This window comes from Oncorhynchus gorbuscha, linkage group LG12, assembly GCF_021184085.1.
Source record: "Oncorhynchus gorbuscha isolate QuinsamMale2020 ecotype Even-year linkage group LG12, OgorEven_v1.0, whole genome shotgun sequence".
Classification (NCBI taxonomy): Eukaryota; Metazoa; Chordata; class Actinopteri; order Salmoniformes; family Salmonidae; genus Oncorhynchus; species Oncorhynchus gorbuscha.
In genome coordinates this window covers 53,686,325-53,710,105 of record NC_060184.1, presented here as the reverse complement: position 1 = coordinate 53,710,105, position 23,781 = coordinate 53,686,325, and the positions used below count along the sequence as shown (strand labels likewise).

General features: G+C 41.3%; 1 protein-coding gene across 1 annotated transcript in view; it reads right to left on the bottom strand.

Annotated features, from left to right (window-relative positions):
- Positions 1 to 23,781, bottom strand: part of LOC123991124 (cadherin-12-like) — a 208,748-nt gene that overhangs the window by 102,587 nt on the left and 82,380 nt on the right. The window contains 1 exon segment of the mRNA XM_046292351.1: positions 15,297 to 15,724. Within this exon segment, the coding sequence (XP_046148307.1) occupies positions 15,297 to 15,542 (246 nt within the window). The 5' untranslated portion in view covers positions 15,543 to 15,724.

Here is a 23,781-nt window from a genome sequence, read left to right as displayed (position 1 = left end):
CTGCTGCTTTGCTCCCACATTGGTCATGCAGTAGAGACGCATATTGATTAATTCCAGTGATTAAATTGGTAAATGTAACCAACCTCTGAAGAAAACGCTATAATTGGATTCCCGGACCCGGGATTATAAGAGTTTCATGTTGGTAATGCAACATCTTAAGTAGAATGGTTCCAGCTGAGAGCAATGAGAACGAGGCTTAAATACAGCAATAGAAAAGCTCAGAGGGTATCTACCTACACTGTTGGCCTAGAGACTTTATATGTGCGCATGGTGGGGCTCCAGAGGGTAGCTAGCTAGTACACCGTAGGCCTATCACCTATGAAGAAAAAGTTATTATCTATTCAAAATGGGATATTCCTGGATGGCAATTGAGGTCTATACAGACTCTTTTGCAATCTTACCATCTGACATCCTTTGGGGTTTTGACAGAAATTATGTTATTGGGGTTAAATTAATCTCCTGTGTTTGGCATTTGTATAATGTTTTAATTTGTCGCAAATTATTGATTATTGGTCGTAGAGGCCAAAACATGACACCTTTTCTCATATCACAGTTGATTAAACACTAATAAAGCAAAAGAAGAAACGTCCACTCACTGTAAACTGTGTTTATTTTCATCAAATTAACATATGTAAATATTTGTAGAAACTTAGCAAAATTCAACAACTTCCACAGAAGGTCAAAATCAAAAGAAACAGTCAGTATCTGGTGTGACCACCAGCTGAATGAAGTACTACAGTGCATCTCCTCCACATGGACTGTACCAGATTTGCCAGTTCTTGCTGGCACTCTTCCACCAAGGCACCTGCAAGTTCCCGGACATTTCTGGGGGGAGTGGCCCTGGCCCTCACCCCCGATCCAACAGGTCCCAGACGTGCTCAATGGGATTGAGATCCGGGCTCTTCACTGGCCATGGCTGACACTGACATTCCTGTCTTGCAGGAAGTAACGCACAGAATGAGCACTAAGGCTGGTGGCATTGTCATGCTGGAGGGTCATGTCAGGATGAGCCTGCAGGAAGGGTACCACATGAGGGAGGAGGATTTCTTCCCTATAACGCACAGCGTTGAGATTGCCTGCAATGACAACAAGCTCAGTCCGATGAGGCTGTGACACACCGCCCCAGACCATGACGGACCATCCACCTCCAAATCGATCCCGCTCCAGAGTACAGACCTCAGTGTAACGCTCATTCCTTCAACGATAAACGCAAATCCGACCATCACCCCTGGTGAGACAAAACCGCGACTCATCAGTGACGAGCACTTTTTGCCAGTCCTGTCTAGTCCAGCGACGGTGGGTTTGTGCCCATAGGCGACGTTGTTGCCATTGATGTCTGGTGAGGACCTGCTTTACAACAGGCCTAACAGCCCCCAGTCCACCCTCTCTCAGCCTATTGCGGACAGTCTGAACACTGATGGAGGGATTGTGCGTTCCTGGTGTAACTCAGACAGTTGTTGTTGCCATCCTTTACCTGTTTTGCAGGTGTGATGTTCAGATGTACCAATCCTGTGCAGGTGTTGTTACACGTGGTCTGCCACTTCGAGGATGATCAGCTATCCGTCCTGTCTCCCTGTAGCGCTCTCTTAGGCGTCTCACAGTACATACATTAAAATATATCTCCCTGGCCACATCTGCAGTCCTCATGCCTCCTTGCAGCATGCCTAAGGCACTTTCACAGAGATGAACAGGGACACTGGGCATCTTTCTTTTGGTGTTTTTCATAACTGTGACCTTAATTGCTTAACTTCTGCAAGCTGTTATTGTCTTAATGACCGTTCCACAGGTGCATATTCATTAATAATTGTTCATTGATCAAGCATGGGAAACAGTGTTTAAACCCTTTGCAATGAAGATCTATGAAGTTATTTGGATTTTTATTAATTATCTTTGAAAGACATGGTCCTGAAATAGGGACGTTTCTTTTTTTATTTAGTTTATTAGTTAGTTTATTTTCTCATCTAGGCTTAGTCATTGGTTGCATCCAAAATGGCACAATATTCCATATATAGTACACAACAGGAAATAGGTTGGAATTTAGCAAAAGGACATTGTGATATTATTCATCTTTGTTCAGGTAGCAATTTCTTGAGCAGGCCCGGTAACTGATACTGATTGTAACATTAACCATTTTGAAATATGTTCCAAAGCCGATTCAAGCAGAACCCATTATTAAAGTGGACAAAAATATGAACATTGAATATATAGTTGCAGAGCTAGATGAATGTCATCATTATCTTTCATTTTAGCTCCTCTCCTTTCAGAGACTTGCTATATTCATCATCAACATACATTACAATTGTAAATGCCATCAGCTAACACATTGTAATGAGCAATGAAATTACTGGCAGACCTGACGCATTATCGTAGGTACAGTGATCCGTTCAAATTACTTCACATCTGCATCCATTAATTATTTTGTCATTGAGTCTTTGAGGAAAACACTGGAATGAGATTAAAGTGGATTTGTTTAAAGAGTATAAGAACATCATTACAGTTAGGAGTCTAATCTATATTCATTATGACATTTCATTCCTGCATTCAAACATATTTCCCTAATTCAGAATATACTGTTTCACAAATCATGAAATGTAAATATCTAATTGCTGCATGTACACCACAAACAATCTGACATGCAGAGCGAACAGCCAAAACTCTGTCCTCAATTCATCCTCCTCTGTGGTTCCATAAAGTACTGTATTATATCAGACATCCATTTAAATGCTTTAGGCATGCTTCATGGATAGATCAACTTGATAATTGTCAACTCCTTTGCTATGTCTCTATGCATGGCAACCTTGATTAGCTTGAAGGTCATTGAACAGACTTCTCCATGATATTGCATGGTGCAAGACATGCAAGCTAATGACCCCGTGATTCTAGGCTAGTAATTAAGCATTGGCTCTCAACCATTAACTGATACAATTGAGCTATTTTACTATATTGTCCACTGGCCACCATATTAGTGGTTAGGGGGAAATGCTGTTCACCCATGCATTGTTTTACACTTATGCAAAGCAGGTAAAGCCATGCTGCTGTTATAGGTTTACCATTATCATTGATTGCAATGTGGAACGCAGTGTGTGGGATAATAACAATGAAGTGTCTAAACCTCAAACAGTCCGGCATTGAAAATCTCACTTTGTTGTTGGGGGACGTGGTGATCAATCACACATAAGTCGTCTTGAAAAAAGTTTACAGCCTAATGATAGGTTTTCACAAAAATATTAAATTGCAGACCCAACGCCAGTCATAAATCGTGACAAAAATGTTGGAAGAAACTGGCAAGGGGAGAGCCATCAATAATATTAAGAATTGCAAGTTCTTGTCAGCCCAGCACCACGTAGGTAAACAAGTTTTTGGGAAAACACGGCTGCCCTTTCCAACAAACACTTTTATTGACTCATATTCAAATGAGAGACCTTTACGATATAAGTGGTGAAAAAGAAAACGTGGTATCGGACCATACTGTCAATGCATTTGCACATTATCACATGTACAGTATTTAGTCAGCAACCAATTGTGCAAGTTCTCCCACTTAAAAAGATAAGAGAGGCCTGTAATTTTCATCATAGGTACACTTCAATATGATGGACAAAATGAGAAAAGAAAATACAGAAAATCACATTGTAGGATTTTTAATAAATTTATTTGCAAAATATGGTGGAAAAAAGTATTCGGTCACCTACAAACAAGCAAGATTATCTGGCTCTCACAGACCTGTAACGTCTTCTTTAAGAGGCTCCTCTATCCTCCACTCGTTACCTGTATTAATTGCACCTGTTTGAACTTGTTATCAGTATAAAAGACACCTGTCCACAACATCAAACAGTCACACTCCAAACTCCACTACGGCCAAGACCAAAGAGCTGCCGAAGGACACCAGAAACAAATTTGTAGACCTGCACCAGGCTGGGAAGACTGAATCTGCAATAGGTAAGCAGCTTGGTTTGAAGAAATCAACTGTGGGAGCAATTATTAGGAAATGGAAGACATTCAAGATTATTCAGAAAGTCAACAAAGAGACCAAAGATAACCCTGAAGGAGCTGCTAAGCTTCACAGCGGAGATTGGAGTATCTGTCCATACGACCACTTGAAGCCGTATACTCCACAGTGCTGGGTTTTACAGAAGAGTGGCCAGAAAAAAAGCCATTGCTTAAAGAAAAAATAAGCAAACACGTTTGGTGTTTGTCAAAAGGCATGTTGGAGACTCCCCAAATAGTGGAAGAGGATACCTCTGGTCAGATGAGATGAAAATGTAGCTTTTTGGCCATCAAGGAAAATGCTATGTCTGGCGCAAACCCAACACCTTTTATCACCCTGAGAACACCATCCCCACAGTGAAGCATTTAAGTGACAGCATCATGCTGTGTGGATGTTTTTCATCAGCAGAGACTGGGAAACTGGTCATAATTGAAGGATTGATGGATGGCGCTAAATACAGGGAAATTCTTGAGGGAAACCTGCTTCAGTCTTCCAGAGATTTGAGACTGGGACGGAGGTTCACCTTCCAGCAGGACAATAACCCTAAGCATAATGCTAAAGCAACACTCGAGTGGCTTCAGGGGAAAAATCGAAATGTCTTGGAATGGCCTAGTCAAAGCCCAGACCTCAATCCAATTGAGAATCCGTGGTATGACTTAGATTGCTGTACACTAGCGGAACCCATCCATCTTGACGGAGCTGGAGCAGTTTTTCCTTGAAGAATGGGCAAAAATCCCAGTGGCGAGATGTGCCAAGCTTATAGAGACATGCCCCAAGATACTTGCAGCTGTAATTGCTGCAAAAGGTGGCTCTACAAAGTATTGACTTTGGTGGGGTGAATAGTTATGCACGCAAATCCAACACATCACTGTAAAAATGCTTTCCTATTATCAATAATAGTGGTGGCTGTATACATGGTATGGGTTTGCTTGACATTGGCAAAAGGGAGTTTTTCAACATAAAATGAAACGGGATGGAATTAATCACAGGCAAAATCCTGAAGGAAAACCTGCTTCAGAATGCTTTCCACCAGAAACTGGGAGAGGAATTCACCTTTCACAAGGACAAATCTACACTGGAATTGTTGACCAAGAAGACAATAAATGTTCCTGAGTGGGCAAGTTGCAGGGTTGACTTGAATTTCCTTGAACATTATTGCAAAACTTGATAATGGCTGCCTTGCCATGATCCCCAGTACCTCGACAGAGCTTGAAGATGTTTTGAAAAGAATAGTGGGCAAATATTGCACAATTCAGATGTGCAAATCTTTTGGAGACTTAACTTAAGACTCACATCTATGATATCTGCCAAAGGTGTTTCTAACATGTATTGACTCAGGGATGTGATTACTTATCTAATCAAGATACACTGAGTGTACAGAATACTAAGAACATCTTCCTAATATTGAGTTGGCATTGGGCATGGAATCTACAAGGTGGACTCTACAAGCTGTCAAAAGCATTCCACGGGATGTTGGCCCATGTTGACTCCAATGCTGGCTGTCCTTTGGGTGGTGGACCATTCTTGATACGCATGGGAAACTGTTGAGCGTGAAAAAGACCCAGTAGCTTAGCAGTTCTTGACACAAAGCGGGGTGCCTGGCACTTACTACCATACCTCAAAGGCATTTAAATATTTTGTCTTGCCCATTCACCCTCTGAATGGCACTCATACACAGTACGCAATACTCAATTATTTCAAGGCTCAAATCATTCTTTACCTGTCTCCTCCCCTTCATCTGCACTGATTTGAAGTGGATTTAACAAGTGACATCAACAAGGTATCATAGCTTTCATATGGATTCTCCTGGTCAGTCTATGTCATGGAAAGAGCAGTTATTCATAATGTTTTGTATACTCAGTGTATACTTGTTTCATTTTCATTAATAATCTTTAAAAAATATATACATATTTCTTCCACTTTGACATTACAGAGTATTTTGTGTAGATCGCTAACAATTAAATCCATTTCAATCCAACATTTTAACACAATAAAATGTGAAGAAATCTAAGGCGGGTGAATACTTATTGTCACGCCCTGACCTTAGAGAGATTTTTATGTCTCTATTTTCGTTTAGTCATGGTGTAATTTGGGGTTCTTTTTTCTGTTTTGTATTTCTTTGTTTTGGCTGGGTATGGTTCTCAATCAGGGACAGCTGACTATCATGGTCTCTGATTGGGAACCATACTTAGGAAGCTTTTTCTGTCACACCCTGGTCGAAGTATTTTGTGTTTATCTTAATTTATTTGGTCAGGCCAGGGTGTGGCATGGGTTTTTGTATGTGGTGTGTTGGTATTGGGATTGTAGCTTAGTGGGGTGTTCTCGTTAAGTCTATGGCTGTCTGAAGTGGTTCTCAATCAGAGGCAGGTATTTATTGTTGTCTCTGATTGGGAACCATATTTAGGCAGCCATATTCTTTGAGTGTTTCGTGGGTGATTGTCCTTAGTGTCGTGATGTCCTTGTGCTGTGTTTATTTGCACCAGTATTAGGCTGTTTCGGTTTTCGTTACGTTTATTGGTATGGAGTGTTTGCATTTAGATTTGTGTTGCTTCAGTTTAATAAACATGGATCACAATCTACACACCGCATTTTGGTCCGACTCAGGGAGAGTGTGGCAGAGTCAGGAGTCAGACCTGAGCCAACTCCCCCTGTTTATCATGAGGAGCCAAGGAGGAGACCAGAGCCGGTGTTGGAGGTGAGCGAAGCAGAGACTGTGAAGGAGTTCATGTGGAAATTGGAGGAGAGAGAAATGAAGGAGTTGCTGTGTTGGTGCTTTAAGCATGGAATTCGCCCGACGGAGCGGGTCAGGGATTTGATGGCACCTGGGTCAGCGCTTCATACTCGTCCTGAGGCCAGGCCTCCTGTGCACCTCCCTAACCTTGCACGTCCTGTGCCAGCCCTGCTCTCAAGATCTCCAGTACGCCTTCACGGTCTAGCCCATCCTGTGCCACCTCCACACACCAGCCCTCCGGTGGCAGCTCCCCGCACCAGGCTTCCTGTGCGTGTCCTCGGCCCAGTACCACCAGTACCATAACCACGCATCAGGCCTACAGTGCGCCTCGCCTGTTTAGCGCTGCCAGAGCCTTCCTCCCCTACAGCGCTGCCGGAGTCTCCCGCCTGTTCAGCACTGCCAGATTCCTCCTTCTCTACTGCGCTGCTGGAGTCTCCCGCCTGTTTAGCACTGCCAGAGCCTTCCTCCTCTACAGCGCTGCCAGAGTCTCCTGCCTGTTCAGCGCTGCCAGAGCCTTTCTCCTCTCCAGCGCTGCCAGAGCCTTCCTCCTCTCCTGCGCTGCCGGAGTCTCCAGCCTGTTTAGCGCTGTCAGAGCCTTCCTCCTCTACAGCGCTGCCGGAGTCTCCTGCTTGTTCAGCGCAGCCAGAGCTGCCAGCCTGCATGGAGCAGCCAGAGCTGCCAGTCTGCATGGAGCAGCCAGAGCTGTCAGTCTGCAAGGAGCTGTCAGTCTGCAAGGAGCTGCCAGTCTGCAAGGAGCTGCCAGTCTGCAAGGAGCGGCCAGAGCTGCCAGTCTGCAAGAAGCTGCCAGAGCTGCCAGTCTGCAAGAAGCCGCCAGAGCTGCCAGTCTGAAAGAAGCCGCCAGAGCTGCCAGTCTGCAAGAAGCCGCCAGAGCTGCCAGTCCGCAAGAAGCCGCCAGAGCTGCCAGTCTGCATGGAGCAGCCAGAGCCGCCAGTCAGCATGGAGCAGCCAGAGCTGCCAGTCAGCATGGAGCAGCCAGATCCGTCAGTCTGCCAGGATCCGCCAGTCAGCCAGACTCTTCCAGATCTGCCAGTCAGCCAGACTCTTCCAGATCTGCCAGTCAGCCAGACTCTTCCAGATCTGCCAGTCAGCCAGACTCTTCCAGATCTGCCAGTCAGCCAGACTCTTCCAGATCTCCCAGTCAGCCAGACTCCTCTCGATCAGCCAGTCAGCCAGACTCTTCCAGATCCGCCAGTCAGCCAGACTCTTCCAGATCCGCCAGTCAGCCAGACTCTTCCAGATCCGCCAGTTAGCCAGGATCTGCCAGAACCGCCAGCCAGCCAGGATCTGCCAGATCCAACTACCTGCCTGAGCTTCCTCTCAGTGCCGAGCTTCCTCTCAGTGCTGAGCTAACCCTCAGTGCCGAGCTACCCCTCAGTGCTGAGCTGCCCCTCAGTCCCGAGCTGCCCCTCAGTCCAGTGGGGTTCTGGGTGAGGTCTACTAGGCCATGGTCGGTGGCGAGGGTGGACTATCCAAGGACGCGAGGAGGAGGGACTAAGACTTTGATAGAGTGGGGTCCCGCGCTGGAGCCGCTACCATGGACAGACGCCCACCCGGACCCTCCCCTATGGTTTTTGGTGTGCGTCCGGGAGTCCGCACCTTGGGGGAGGTGTTCTGTCACGCCCTGGTCAAAGTATTTTGTGTTTATCTTCATTTATTTGGTCAGGCCAGGGTGTTGCTTGGGTTTTTGTATGTGGTGTGTTGGTATTGGGATTGTAGCTTAGTGGGGTGTTCTAGTTAAGTCTATGGCTGTCAGAGGCAGGTGTTTATCGTTGTCCCTGATTGGGAACCATATTTAGGCAGCCATATTCTTTGAGTGTTTCGTGGGTGATTGTCCTTAGCGTCCTGATGTCCTTGTGCTGTGTTTATTTGCACCAGTATTAGGCTGTTTCGGTTTTCGTTATGTTTATTGTTTATAGTGTTTGTATTTAGATTCGTGTTGCTTCAGTTTAATAAACATGGATCGCAATCTACACGCCGCATTTTGGTCCGACTCTCCTTCACACCAAGAAAGCCGTAACATTTTCCCTCCTATGTTTTTCTGGGTAGTTGTTTTCTGTTTAGTGTTCTGCAACTGACAGGACTGTTTCGGTTTTGTTTATTCACTTTGTTATTTTGTTCTAGTGTTCAGTTTAAATAAAAGTCATGAACACTTACGACGCTGCGCTTTGGTCCGATTCTTCCTCATTGGATGACGACGACCGTTACACTTATAATTCATACCGTTTCTTGACTGTGTCCAGCTCGCTGATAATCACTGAAATTAAAGCTAGACAGTAAGGGAGCATAAAAAGTCCCCCCAAAACAACGATAGAAGACATATTTCCTTTGCGTAAAAAAAATTACACATTTTCAGTGTGGACCTTCGAACCTTGATGAAGACAGAATGTGGCCCCCAGGGCAACATTAGTTTGACACCCCTGCTTTATATTGTACATTATGGCCACCTTAAAGTCATTTCTAAACCTTACACTTTCCATGGTTACGTTTTTAATGATTTGATCTAGTATACTACTCTATGATTCTTTAAAAAAGCCATAGCAACTGCCCCACTATCATGCCATTCATATTCCTATGAAAAGGACATGGGTCTGCAGTGTGGTTCTTTAAGGGAAACCAACACAGGGGTGTCCCACTGAGCCACAGCCTTTGTAAATACACCATGAGCCCAGAGACCACGAAAGCTTTCTGTGTGCCCAGTGAAACCCATATCAAACTGATTGGCGTGTATGTGATCTTGAACAAAGACTCTATGTGATCTTGTGACAGAAGTCACAACACACACACAGGCACATACACCAAGAACGAGAAAGAGAGAAGGGGTGAAAGATTGAGAGAAAGAGATGTAATTTTGCTTCCATTGAAAATAGAATAAATTCAATCCATACAGTATATTCTGCTAGTATGCTGTTACAGCAACATTGGCTGCCTTTTTCAAAGATTGTAGGTCTCATCAATTGCTCAACATCATAATCAAAAGATATCTGCTTTCATTCTATCACGTATGACTAAAGTGCTGGGAAAACAACGTACTGTACTGTTCTTTGTTGTTATCTATTTACTTCGCCCCAACGTCAAGCTGTAGTGTCCACTTCCCTATCAACTGTTGTCAAGGGAATACTGTGACATTACACATGTTCTAAGTTCTCACTGAACGGGAAGTAACATCCATATTGAAGAATTAAAATGTATTTTTACATAAATTAAATACTTTACATGTGAAAAATTATAAATTGGCCTAAAAATTATTTATTTAAATTGATTTAATACAGTTTGAATACATCAAAATATATATTGAAATTTAAAAGCCTGTTATATGAAATGAAATGCCGTTTAATATAGACCACATGTAGAATGAAATAAATCAGATTTTTTTTACATGAATAAAGACTTGCTAAAGTGCAAAAATGAAGCATGCACCCTCGGTGACTTCTAAGAAGATTCTAACCCACTTACCACCAAGTTTTCACCATAATTGTAAAGCCATAATTATTTTGTTGCTTTGACAAATTTGATTCTGAAGATTATTATTTATTTAATGTGATTAGTGATTCATTTTAAGGTCAACCCTGTTACATGAACTGTACTCTCGTTTCAATATGGCGAAACTATTCCTTTTTACATGAATTTTAAATGAAACATTGAACATCCAATATTCAAATCATGGTGGAAAAAGTAGGTGAGCTGGTTCTACTCTTTTTTGCCATTTTCTGGTGTTTTGTGGTGAAAAACTGAGCAGGTCGAGCATGACACGTCAACCCTGTTACCCATAGACAGGCTAGAAACGTTTTAACAATGTGAATCTGGCATTAAATTGCCCCTCCCTGTTGCATACAACAAAATGTCATTCCCCCTGTCAGAAGGGGATTCACGGCTGATTTAACTAGTAATTACCAGTTGGCGGGCCGTTCAAGTGGATGTGTTATATTCCCACTTGGTTATAAACACAGCATAACACAGCTAATCATCTACTGTAGAGCTGTATAATACCAATTGGAAGCACAAGACTTGGACCTACAATGTGACATATTGTTGAATGTTGTATGATGTATAGATTTGTATAAATCGAAACAAAATTAAATTAAAATAATAATAAAAACAGCCTGGTACCTGGTCTTATTAGATTGTTTTTCATTATTTAATCAAGAGAGGCACTTACTATAGTACTTTTAAAAATTTATCTTAAGATGGGGAAACTTGTTTTTTAGGAAGTTGAACATGTGCTCTTTATGACAGGATGTAAAAATGTGTAATTTAAATGATATCCCACCCAAAGTTTTGGTTTGGTGGCCCCAAAAAATATCACCATTGATCAATACCTAACGAGTTATTTAAGAAACCACTTTGGCCACCATGCAGACTAGATGACATTGTCAGGCATTACATACATTTTCATTTATGCTAAACATGCATCTACTTCTACTTCAAATACATTTTACGTGACGTTAAATATATTTATTTCCATATGGGCACTGTATACACAGTACAGTGGCTTTATGATAGCTAGCTTGCATGTAATTTCTGACAAACACATTGCCTAAAGTGGGCCGAAACAGCCTGGTATGTCAGCTACTCTCCAAAACTACAACTTTTGTGGGACACAGTCATTCATAACCATTATAGTGATGTCTGACAAGATGGCAAAAATAAATGTTATAGAGAGAGAGTGCATGCTGCTGAGTACAGCGGGGAGAGTTTAATAGTGATTGAGAAGAAGGAGTGGGACTTGATTTATGGCCTATCAACTGATAGCAGTTTTTCTTGCAGATAGCCATTGCTCAACATTGGGACTGTAGGACATGATCTAATTGTTGAGTGTGTCAGTCTTGTTACATTATCCCCAAAGGCTCTCCAGGCCTTTATTTCCTTCTAATAAAATGTTAAATTGTTGATCTGCTGTTTTTGTTACTAAGGCAGTGGTGTTTTTTGCAGCTTGTACAGACAGTAATGTAATCCCATAGAGAGCAAACTAAGTTATTTTGTAATCAATGAAGAAAGATTTATGTTTGCATTTAATGTATCAAATGAATGCATAACGGATTGCCCTCATAAAGTGCTGTGTGAAGGGCATTATAGACCAGCAGAGAATACCATTTTTGTTTTACTGTTTTAAATCTCTGTAAATGGAACATTGCAGAAATTCTGCTTTAGGGGATTGGTAGTACTCAAAGTAAAAACAATGCAATGCCCCAAATGCTATTTATTTTTGCATAAGTAAAGTCGAATGCATGCAAGTCATTGTTGTTTTATTGCGTTTATTCCTTTGACACATTGACAAGTGAGAATGCAAACGAAGATTTTTCCTCCTCTGGCGTGTCACAGAAGAAAACAAACGTTGCTTTGCTTGCATTCATTATTCCGAAATAGACGAGAAGGCAGTTCTTGTGAAGAAGTCTTAAAAAATTCCTTTCAGAATTCCCTTTCTTCCCTCTTCCCTGCCATTCCCTACTCCAGTAATATAACCATTTTATTCACCACAGAACTGTAACCTTCATCTATTTGGATTGCACTACAAGTAGATGCAAACATGAGGGATGCAGTGTTATGGAGGTTTAAACAGGGGGCATCTCATTAGACTTTTTATTTTCAGTAATAGGGATGTTGTTGTTGTGTTATTCTGTTTTGGTTGTCGCCCTTTTGTGTTTTGGCCACTGCAAGAGAGTGTTGTCATTACTTTCTTGGCAAGCACACTTCTGTTGGACCAATGTCAATGTCTCGTCTAAGTCAGAAAGCAGAACCCATTCTGTAAATTAATTCAGATCTTTGGAATAAATCACAGCAGCTTTGAATTTTCCTCATAAGGCCTCCCCAAGTTGTGAATTCATGACATCCCAAAAACGTTTTCCCATGAAGCCTTAATGATGTCATCTGAGATTATCAGCAGGGCAAGATGACACAACCTATTCATCATACTTAATTTGGAGTGAACATGTCCAAGAGTCCTTCCTCAACCTAACCCATGGAGAACATTCACAATATGGAATCATCTATGTGTAAGCAGGGGTATAATCAAAGTCACATTTAAGATATGATTTAGAAATAAACAAGAAACTCCTAGTCACTGACCAAGAAACCGTAAAACCCCCCACAAAAACCAGCGAGTAGCAGCAGACGTTTATTATCTATGCATAGTCACTTTACAAATTACCTCGACTTACCTGTACCCCTGCACATTGACTAGGTACCAGTACACCCTGTATATAGCATCATTATTGTTATGTAAATGTATTGTATACATTTTTGATTATTTAGGTATTTTTACTTTATTTTATTTAGTAAATACTGCATTAACTATATTTCTTCAACTGCATTGTTGGTTCAGCGTATTTGAAAAATTTGATTTGAGCAGCAGAGAGGAGACCTGGTCTGCTTACCAAATTGTACCCTATTCCATATCTGGTGCACACTGTGGGCCCTGGTTAAAACTAGAGCACTATATAGGGAATAGGATGCCATTTGAGATGCATCCCAGGTCTTTTCTCTGCTGCTCATACTGTGTCTGTTAGTACAAGTAGCTAGGCGAAGTGCATAAACAAGCTGGTTGTTGGATGTTGGTAAACTCTATTCTAGAATGAATGCATAGTAATTATGTTTGTGTTCTGATGTGAATGTATTGCTGCAAAGTCTAGTCTTGATGTATTATAGACATTAATTCCAGCCGCATTACAGCCCACTCTGGTCAATTACACTCTGGAAAATAAAACAGTAAAACAATAACCCATAATTATGGATATATTATGGATACAGTATCTGTACGAAGACTGTGCTTGATCTAAATCCCTGCAAGAAAAGCCACTGTCTGACACCCAGTTAATCAAGTGTCCATTGTCTAGGTAGCATACGCTCCGTTGGGTCTCTCATCCCGTGACACTATTTATTTGGTTGCAGCAGATTATCCCTCTTTAAGATTGTCCTACGGAAGGTCGGGGGACTTGATCTCCAAATGCCTTTGATATGGCAGAGAATCAGTCAATTATTTTGAAGCGGTGCAGCGGCCAGGGATTAAGTGATTTTGGAGTGCAGCAGACAGACAGTACCAGGGCTGCTTTAGCCTGTGAGACTTTCACAAACAGTGCAGCACGTCAGGGCTGATTGCAGTGGCACCGGGGTAGATAAGTCAGTCTTACTATTATCCTGCCTAAGCTAGGGGTGCCAAATTACAACTTCAGCCTTAAAACCCCTCTGAGTTTAGTTAAAATATGTCTTAAGCCAGATCAAGGAGAAAAAAACATATTGTGAATTGCAGACTTCATGCAATTCAGTTCAATGAGGCCAGGTGTACACTACACGATTTTGGCCCCAATTTAGCTGTCCCAAACTAGTTTTTGAGATCGGAGACAAAATCCCCATGTCATTGCCTACTCAGGGCATGTGGTCATCACCGACACTTGTTTAATGTGAGCGGGTCAGAGATGCAATCTGAGAGCTCCCGATCTCATCTTTGAGCAGTCCCAGACATCCTGAAATTTTCAAACATTGATTTTATCAGCACAAATGCTCTTGTAGTGTGAGATGTGCAACGGCAAGTTTTTAGAACGGTGATCAGCAATAGCCAATGATAGCTTGCCAGGGAATAACCCAGTGAGATGATGACGTTGTTTCACATCACCCAGAATGTGTGGACTCTCGAGCAGGAGCAATTACTACTAGTATGCGTTTGTACTTGCCTTTAACTAAAGCGTCAAATCGGTACAGATCTGAAGTTCACAAGCAATGTTATTCAATTCTAAATGTTGGCTAGATATTTCAACTCTGTATGGCAAGTGTGAATGTCAGACTGAATGTTTATGATGCTGCTTTGAGCTACAACTTGTTGCTACATTTGTTCTCATCACATTTTTTTTTGCGAGACAGCATGGTATCGAGAATCCTCACGACCAAGTAAAGAATATTTTAGTGTGTGACCACCGTCTGTGCCACATCGTTGGCAACACAAAAAACTACAGGAAAGAGGGTTGTTTAACACGAGAGGCTCATTGATGTTAGGATTTTGAAAGTGGTGTAGTCTCCACCCGGCTTTAGTCTAGGAGGTGCGTGTTCTCTGTCTTTTACTGCTGTCAGAATCCTCCCTCCCTAGTAACTAGGATGTTCTGACAGATTTACAAGAGCCATAATTTAAATGTATTCCTGCCGGGTCATTGATCCATTCACCACACGAATGCTGTGTGTAGCTGCAATAAAAAGTGTCTGCCCGACATTGAAACATTGGCATAAATCTCAAAAAGAAAGACATTTTTCATTTATTTTTCTTTCATTCATATCCTAATACACTCATGAAAAGAGACGTTTTCCAAACACAACCCATCATGAGATTAAAATGGTCAGATATAGCTCCAGGAGCAAAGCTAAGTAAAAAATTGACAATTGGTAATAGCGGGCTATGTCGAGGGACATAGAACTCTATAATTCAAACATGCTCTACTCCTGGTACCACTACCAACGTAGCTCTTCCTTCTCAACTCCATCCCTCTCTCACCCTCATCAATTTCTCCCGAGCTCTTAGCTCTATGATTTATATTTACACACTCCCTTGCAATTAATAACAACATGAAGCATCCTTACCTTGCCCACGTACTGTGGGTCTGACCCCATGTACTCCTCCAGCACGAAGAACTGGTTCCATACCCAGCCCCTCTTGACTCTCTGAAACCCAGATGCCCCATTTCTCATCGGGCCCACCAGGCTCCTGGGATGCTCCTTTCCCAGACTGCTCCTGCTCAGCGGTGCGCCTGGCGGGCGTACAGGAGACAGGGAGCCTTTGTCGAAGACAAACCAAAGGAACAGTAGCAGGCAGTTCCTTGTAAGCATTGGCGGTCTGTGAGTTTGAGGTCTCCAAATTAAAGTCCCAACAAATGGAAAGCCAGATCACAACTGAAAGAGGTAGGGATGCTGAAACCGTGGTGAAGGAGTGGACTGGACACAGCCAAGATTATGAGCCGCTGGCCGGGGTGGGTTGCATGTCACGTTCAACGATTAATGGAGCTCATCACCTGGAGGAGAGAAATCAGAAAGAAATGTTAAGCTCCTTCGCCTGTATCCTTTATCTCTGTCACCTGTTGAATAATGTTAATAGGCCCCAATTACACAACACACAGAAAATAATGCTTGTGTCAAAAGAGAGCAACTAATTTTGAAGAAAAACTTTCTGCATGTTTGGTCAAAATGTCACCTTGAGTATAACAGAGTATGGACAGAAATGACTATGGATGATCTGATAATTATGCCATAACAATCACAATTCTGTAATTTGACAGCTATACACACCTTTTATTTATTTACATTTTTGAATTAACTAGGCAAGTCAGTTAAGAACAAATTCTTATAAGACAATGATTGCCTACCCAGGCCAAACCCTGACAACCCTTGGATAATTGTGCGCTGCCCGATGGGACTCCCAATCACGGCCGAATGTGATACAGCCTGAATTTAAACCAGGGACTGTAGTGAGGCCTCTTGCACTGAGATGCAGTGCTTTAGACCGCTGTGCCACTCAGGAGCCCGAGTGAATGAACACTTTGGAGATTAACAACGAATATTTCAACTCCCAGCTCCCGTCCTATTGAATATTTTATTTGTCCCGATATGATATTTTCTACCTAATTTACTGTTTCCACTGTATTTTCATTCAAATGCCATTTGAGCTATTGGAGATGGTTTAGAATTCCAAATGCGGGTGTGTGCCTATCTGGAAGTAGAAGATTAAATGCGCCATACATGCTGGAATGTATATCTATTTTTCTATCATTCCTGCTTTACCCATCCAGGATATTTGTTAAAAAATGTAACAAACTGCATAGTAGGAGTGTCCTTTTCAGCAAGCATCACTTGATGCCTGTTGCCTCCTGATAGTTTCAAAAGCTCTTGATAATAGCCTTTTGAAGTGAACACATGCCAAAGGTACAATCTTATCATGTTTCCAGGTTTGCACGGACCACACCATAGGTTTGCAGGTGACTACTACCTATGATGGAATAGAGAAACTATGCATTTTCTTTATCACAGACCTTCATGGTGAAATAATCCATCAAAGGTCTAAATTCACACCAACCGTAAGGAATAAAGATTGTGACATAATTTATAAAACGAACAGTAGATTTCCCTTCTTTTGTTATAAAAGGGAGCGATCACAATTTAATTGAGGATGCCTATTTTTGGCAAAGCAGTGTGCCACATAAAAACAACTTGATGAATAGAGGCCATCACTTGTCCCACTGCCTCCCAAATCATTCCAATTACAGATTGGAATGAAAAGTTGTTTGTGCATCCCAAATAGCACCCTATTCCCTTTATAGTGAACTATTTTTGGCCAGAGCCCTATGGACACTAAATAGGAAATAGCGTACCATTTGGGATACATCTGGAGTCTTCTCCCCAAAAAACACTAAATAAACCCATCAGATAAGCTATCTGCTGTTCCACTTAAATAACAGTCTGTGTGCAATTGGATGTGGGCTTAGTAGACCTCGGCGATGCCCGATTAAAAACAAAAAACACAACATATCAGACCAGTGTCAACAATAACAGAAAGAAAACATATCAAACCAGTGACAACAGAGAAAGCCAATACTGTGTTTGTTTTTCAGTGTCTCTCATTCCTCCAATTATCACAGTCCGGTATTCACATTAACTAATACATGAGAAATACTATTTAATCCTGCTTTCATATCACCCACGCTAAGAAATGCTTTACAACGCTTATCCATTCAACATGGCCATGGGCTAGTAGTGTAGTTTAATTGCATTGTGTTAACTTAAAATTTGTATACGAAGTAAAATAATGAATTGAAATACCCTCGATCCTAAGCGAATATGCTAACACACAAAAAAATATATATATAATATGCTGTATATTTAACACAAACTATACGTTGTTCATAAAGCCTTATTTTGAGGGCCTAGTTGATCCCTAATACATGGGCCTGAAACTCCTACACATCACTTTGAACCAAAACTAAACCCATCATTATCATTTTTCCTGGTTGGTAGTTTCCTCAAAAAAAGCAGGGAATCTGAAATCCTTTAGACAGGAGTTTTGAGGTATAATTATGTACTCATTGCTGAAGCTACAAAGAATGACCATAAAGAGTACCATTACACTGAGAACTGTAATACAATGGCCTGAAACTCATAGTTTACAGGCTACGTCAAGCCTGCTCGTCACATGCTGGTTTGCAAGCTGATGTATAATTTATTTTGGAATCCAGCCAGTGTGGGGATTTTCAACTTTTATTATTTTCAATCACATGTTTTCAAGCGGTTTGGTAAATATAATTTACTCGAAAAGCAAGACACACTTGGAAATATTTGAAAAAGGCTTTACACTATGCAGTGTGTTAATTTGACATTGTTCCGGTGTCTATATGGGTTCACAGACTCCACTTTCAGTGTTGATTTAACACTCTCAATGTAAAATGAGTGTTGTTTTTTTACACTGGAGAATTTGTTGTGTAGATATTTATGTATTAGCTCAGAACCCTTTACCCACAAACAGTACATTTACGTTGAACTTGACAATCTTCGGTATATGTGCTCTACATTATCCAATTGAATCGGACAGCACCTGAATAAAAGAACATTTGAGCTTATTAGGCCCAATCATGAATCCAGTTAAGCAATTAAAAGATTGGATTTCACAAAACCTAGAAAATACAAACAAAATACTGTTGTTCTGGGCAAGTGGGACAAATCATTTCAACCAAACTTTGGAAATATATAAATTAGTGAATAATTGATTTGATCACAGAGCCGTATAAATGAGAATTAACCGAATGTGTTCATTGCCAATTATAAATTGAGCAACCATTAACATCATTTATACCATGGGAAAACCATTTAAAACACTCAAGCGTTCAACTGTAAGTTGCTGAAATACTTTATGCTTCAACTGAGCTAAGGTCTTGTTACAATGTGATGAAATGCAATGGTGCCGAAATACAGTAAATGTTAATACTTTCTTGTAGTAGCATTTAAGCCATGGGATGCCATAATAATAAACTAGAAGTCAATAATATACCCGCATTAAGAGTGGGAGAAGGAGTAAAAGCCATGGGAAATATACTCTAAATTGTCCATCAACAAAGAGACAACTTTGTTTAGGATGATTCAACACCTGTCACACACACTCTCTTTTGTTCCTTCCTAATGTAGTTATGAGTGATATAATAACGTGAGCACCAAGACTTTAATTGCATAACCACAACCCTCATTGACATCATTGTCTTTGATTAATGTCATAGACTTGTAACATTGGCGTCAGAGGGAGCATATTATACCAAGGTTACACCCCCATACACCCGGGCATTTAAGTTGATACTGTCAATGCAGTATCTTAAAAGTGTAAAGTAATCTGCAAAGTTCCCTTGCAGAATCAGGAGGAACTATCTCGTTGAGGTCAGCCCATTGATCAGACAGGTCACTCCTTATTTAACAGAGACATAATGGGAAATGACTGTTCCCATAATTCCTGAGAATTTTGTCTACGCTCCGCTGTGCGTTCCTGGAGGGCGCTTGATGCATATTTAATGAGATAAGTTCATTAGCATGTGTCGGCCCTCGGTGCCAAGCCTTGACCCACCGTGTCTGCCTCAGATAACACCACGCAGCCGGCTGACAGCATTCTCACACATCACCTCCCATAATCAAAGAACATATGGCTCACCGAGCTGGTGGCGCAGATTGGGAACCGTAAGAGACTCCCTCGGAAAGTTACTAGTTGTCAAGGCCGTCGTAAACATGACAAACAGATAAACGGTATTGACTCTGGCAGAATGAAACAAAGAGAAAACTGTTATCATGTTGAAGTTCTCCTCCTGCATATATTTAATTTTTTATGATGTGGTGGGTGATATTTTAATTGTGTCACCACCACAGGTGCGTTGCTGGGTGACATGAGTGTCGTCCTGAGGTGCAGAGAAGTCAAAGTTGTTTTAATAAGGTTAAGGACACGTCTGGACCAGATTCAAGAGTTTGAAAACAAGACATGACTCTCAGATGTCTTGTAATTGTGTTTATATTACAAAGTTTGGCCATGGTTCTAAGGGGACAGGTGTCAAAGACTTTTCATAATATGATATTTAGATGTACCATTATATGGTGGCAGCTCAATACACTGTCATTTCTGAATAGCAATTTTTACCAGATTTGGGAAACAAGGCATGTGTTGCAAGCCATAACTTCAAAGGAGAGCCTTTTGAATATTTTTTGTATCAAAGTGTGTTTTATGGCAGAAATTCCTTCTCAAACATGTCAACTTTAATGTGCCTTAATAACAAATGTGTATGCCATCTGTAAATATGAATAAAATTGTTAAATTACGAGCCTTGTTGTTTAAACCACAAAAAAAGTAAGCAACCTTCCCACTAGCCATGATTGGGCTGGACATGAGTTCGGATTGATCTGCCATACAGATGGCTTCTGTCTATTTGAACTTGTCAGTCTGTGTTGGTAATTCTGACGAACTTGTTTAAAAATGCTTGTTTAAAAATGTATTGTGTAGTAGAGCTGCATAAGTTTTGCTATCCTCTTTCTGGAGGATCAAGTTTTGAAAACAGTGGAATTAGAGTATGATAGTTAAAGAGATGGAGAAAACACCAGTATCCGGATTACATCTTCAAACTAAGGGCAACCATGGTAGGGCATTCCTGACAGGGAGAGGGGTGAATCATGCATGATAATGTATACAAGTAAGATACTCTAGCATTAGCTAGCTACATTTCAGATATTACACGTTTATAATTTTGACAGAAAGTGGTTTCATTTCAAGCTAAAGTGTACTGTTAGCTAGCTTGATAAAGTTAGCTGGCTCCCTAGCTGAAGTTATTATTTTTCTAGTTAAAGCTTAATGTTAGCTAGCTAACATTGAACCTGGTTGGTGAGCTCCATGGACTGTGGCATTGTTGGCACTTTGTTCATTGTTGTTTAAATAGGTAATGTTAGCTGGCTGGCTCATTAGCTAATATTACGTGACATGTGTGATCTTAAACGTTGTTTACCTAGCTAGGCTCATTGTTTACCTAGCTAGCTAGCTAACTATATATTTTTAGCTAAAGTGTACTGTTAGCTAGCTCGCTAACGTTAGTTGGCTGGCTCCCTAGCTGACGTTATTATTCATTTCCCAAAGCTGTTTGCTTTTCTAGTTAAAGCCTAATGTTAGCTAGCCAACATTGGACATGGTTGGTTCGCTCCCAGCACTGTGGCATTTTTGGCACTTTGTTCATTGATGTTTAACTAGCTAACGTTAGCTGGATGGCTCGTTAGCTGATGTTACGTGACATGTGTACAACACCTGTTGAATATGGCCGGTGTCAGTAAATGTCTGCAAAAAATGCATAATTAAATTATTGCCAGCACAGATGGTTAGGCTGTTTTTTCTGTTATCCAGAGGTAAACAAATGATCGGCCAGAGCGTCAAGTGTGAGCTCCAAGAGCGCTCCGAGATGGGTGAGGCAAAAGCTTGAGGGTGTGAACGATGGTGAATTGGTGTAGACAAGGAAGAGTTCTTCACTAGATACCAAAACAGTTAAAGGCGATTTTCTCAAAAGTGAGTTTACAAGTTGATTAACTTTCAAAGCAGAATTACTTTCCCATTGTTCCAGAATTACTTTCCCATTGTTCCTCAAATGCAATGTATAATATACCATGTTGTAGCTCTGAGTCTCTACTTTTATTCAATGTAGTTAAGTCTCTCTCTCTACGATGCTCTGCATGAAAGTGTATGTCAATCTGAGCTTGTTCATGTCAGTGCCGCATACTCATCTTGGTGCAGAACACAATGCTGCATAACAGCTGATTAAGGTGCTTTTTCTGCACTGAAAACTCATCTGATAATGACAGCAGATTTTTCAGGGTTCGACAAACTCAGCATAATGCTTAAGGCACAGAGTGAGAAACTGTAGGGAAGCTGTGGCTGGTGGGCTGGCACAACCCATACTGAATAAATATGAACAGGCATTCAGAGACACGACCCAAATAAGGAGAAAAACACCTCTAACATCAGTGGAGGGTGTAGCCAGTGCAGTCGTGTTTACATCGGCCAGACGAAAGCAGGTCTTAATATGCCTGGGAGCCTCAGGGACTAGAGGAGGAGAACATAGCATTGGTGGAAAGGTAAAGAAGACGGGAAAGGAAAGGTAGTCAAAGAGAGAAAACATGTCAGAGGAGGACAAACTACCTGGAGGGTGAGAGGATGGGGAAGGTAATAAAAATGGACTAACAACTGTCCAGCCAGGCTACATAAATAATCAGGGAGTAAAGGGCCCAAAGGGCTGTGGTCAAAAGTAGTGCTCTATTTAAGTGATAATGCCCGAGGAGCTGGTGTTGGGAGGATATATTGGCACGGATGTTGTTAACTGTGCCAATTTACATTATCCTCTAAACACCAGCTTCGAGGGCATTATGACTTTATACACTTTTAATATCACTTTTAACGGGTTAACACGATATTTAAATAATGATTGACATAGTCATTAAAAACGTTATTTTGATTCATTTATTCATCCTATTTCATCCTTCCACAAGATATAGTCCTGACAAAAATCTAGGCTTGCTACACAAGCCGGCTGGTCGCTGGTTTTATTGGTTCCATTGCCAGAGACGTGACCCAGTTGTTTGTTGTAAATGTTCCATTGCCATACTGGCTTGCAATGTTCTTATCCCTTGCTTGCTAGCTAGCAAACTGCGGCTAACTTACAGTCAAGTCAGACAGTGCAGCCAGAACAACAACGAAGTAGCTTCATTTGCATTTGTTTAAGCTGTTGTCCAGTGAAATTTACATCCATAACAATGAGGTAATGATGCTCGATTTCACCTGGCATAGAAAATCTGCTCTCTAATTAGGACAAATTTGTTCAGAGGAGCCAGCCAACAACGCAGCTAACACAATCACTTCAAACTGCAGCTGGAAAGACTTCAAACTAGCTGTACTTTGTTTAGTTTTACCTGCTTCTATTGATGGTTCTTGATGGAAACCTGGCACCATCCCTACGGTTAAGCACTGTGGAGGCAGCACCATGCTGTGGGGATGTTTTTCAGCGGCAGGGACATGGAGACTAGTCAGGATCGAGGGAAAGATGAACGCACATCATTGATGAAAACCTGCTCCAGAGCGCTGAGAACCTCAGACTGGGGCGAGGGTTTACCTTCCAATAGGACAACAACCATAAGCACACAACCAAGACAATGCAGGATTGGGTTTGGGACAAGGCTCTGAATGTCTTGTGGCCCAGCCACAGCTATGTTCTCCATCCAATCTGACAGAGCTTGAGAGGAACGGGAGAGAGAAGAATGGGAGAAACTCCCCAAATACAGGTGTGCCAAGCTTGTAGCATCATACCCAAGAAGACTCAAGGATGTAATCCCTCCCCCCCAATTTAATCAATTTTAGAATAAGGCTGTAACGGAACAAAATGTTGAAAAAGTCAAGGGTCTGAATACTTTCCAAAAGTACAGCACAGTATGTGTCTGAGTATAGTCCAGATTTTGGTGTTTGCGACCTACATATTGCTAATGCTTATTGAATATTTACATAGACTTTAGAGTCTTGAGGGTACACGGTGGGTAGTTAAAGAAATGACTCTGAAATGTAGGCTTGATATGAGTCCATATGTCATCACGGCCTGATATTGGCATGTTGACTTGCGGTAGCCCGAGAAGTTGTAGAGATAGTAAAGGGTGTTTTACGTGTTGTATAACAGTATTAATTTTACCAATTTAATTGCAGCAGTTTGAGTAAATTACCATGCAAACATCCATATATTCTCAGACACTTTTGACATTTTAATCAAAAATCACATGATTTCACACGTGAAAAATCACATAATTTTGCACTTGAAATGTCACGTGAAATAATGTGAAAACCCAAGAAGACTCGAGGCTGTAATCGCTGCCAAAGGGGCTTCAACAAAGTACTGAGTAAAGTGTCTGAATACTTATGTAAATGTGATATTTCAGTTTTAATTTGTAATACATTTGCAAAAATTTCTAAAACCCAGTTTTTGCTTTGTCATTATGGGGTATTGTGTGTAGATTGATGAGGCATTTAAAAAATGTA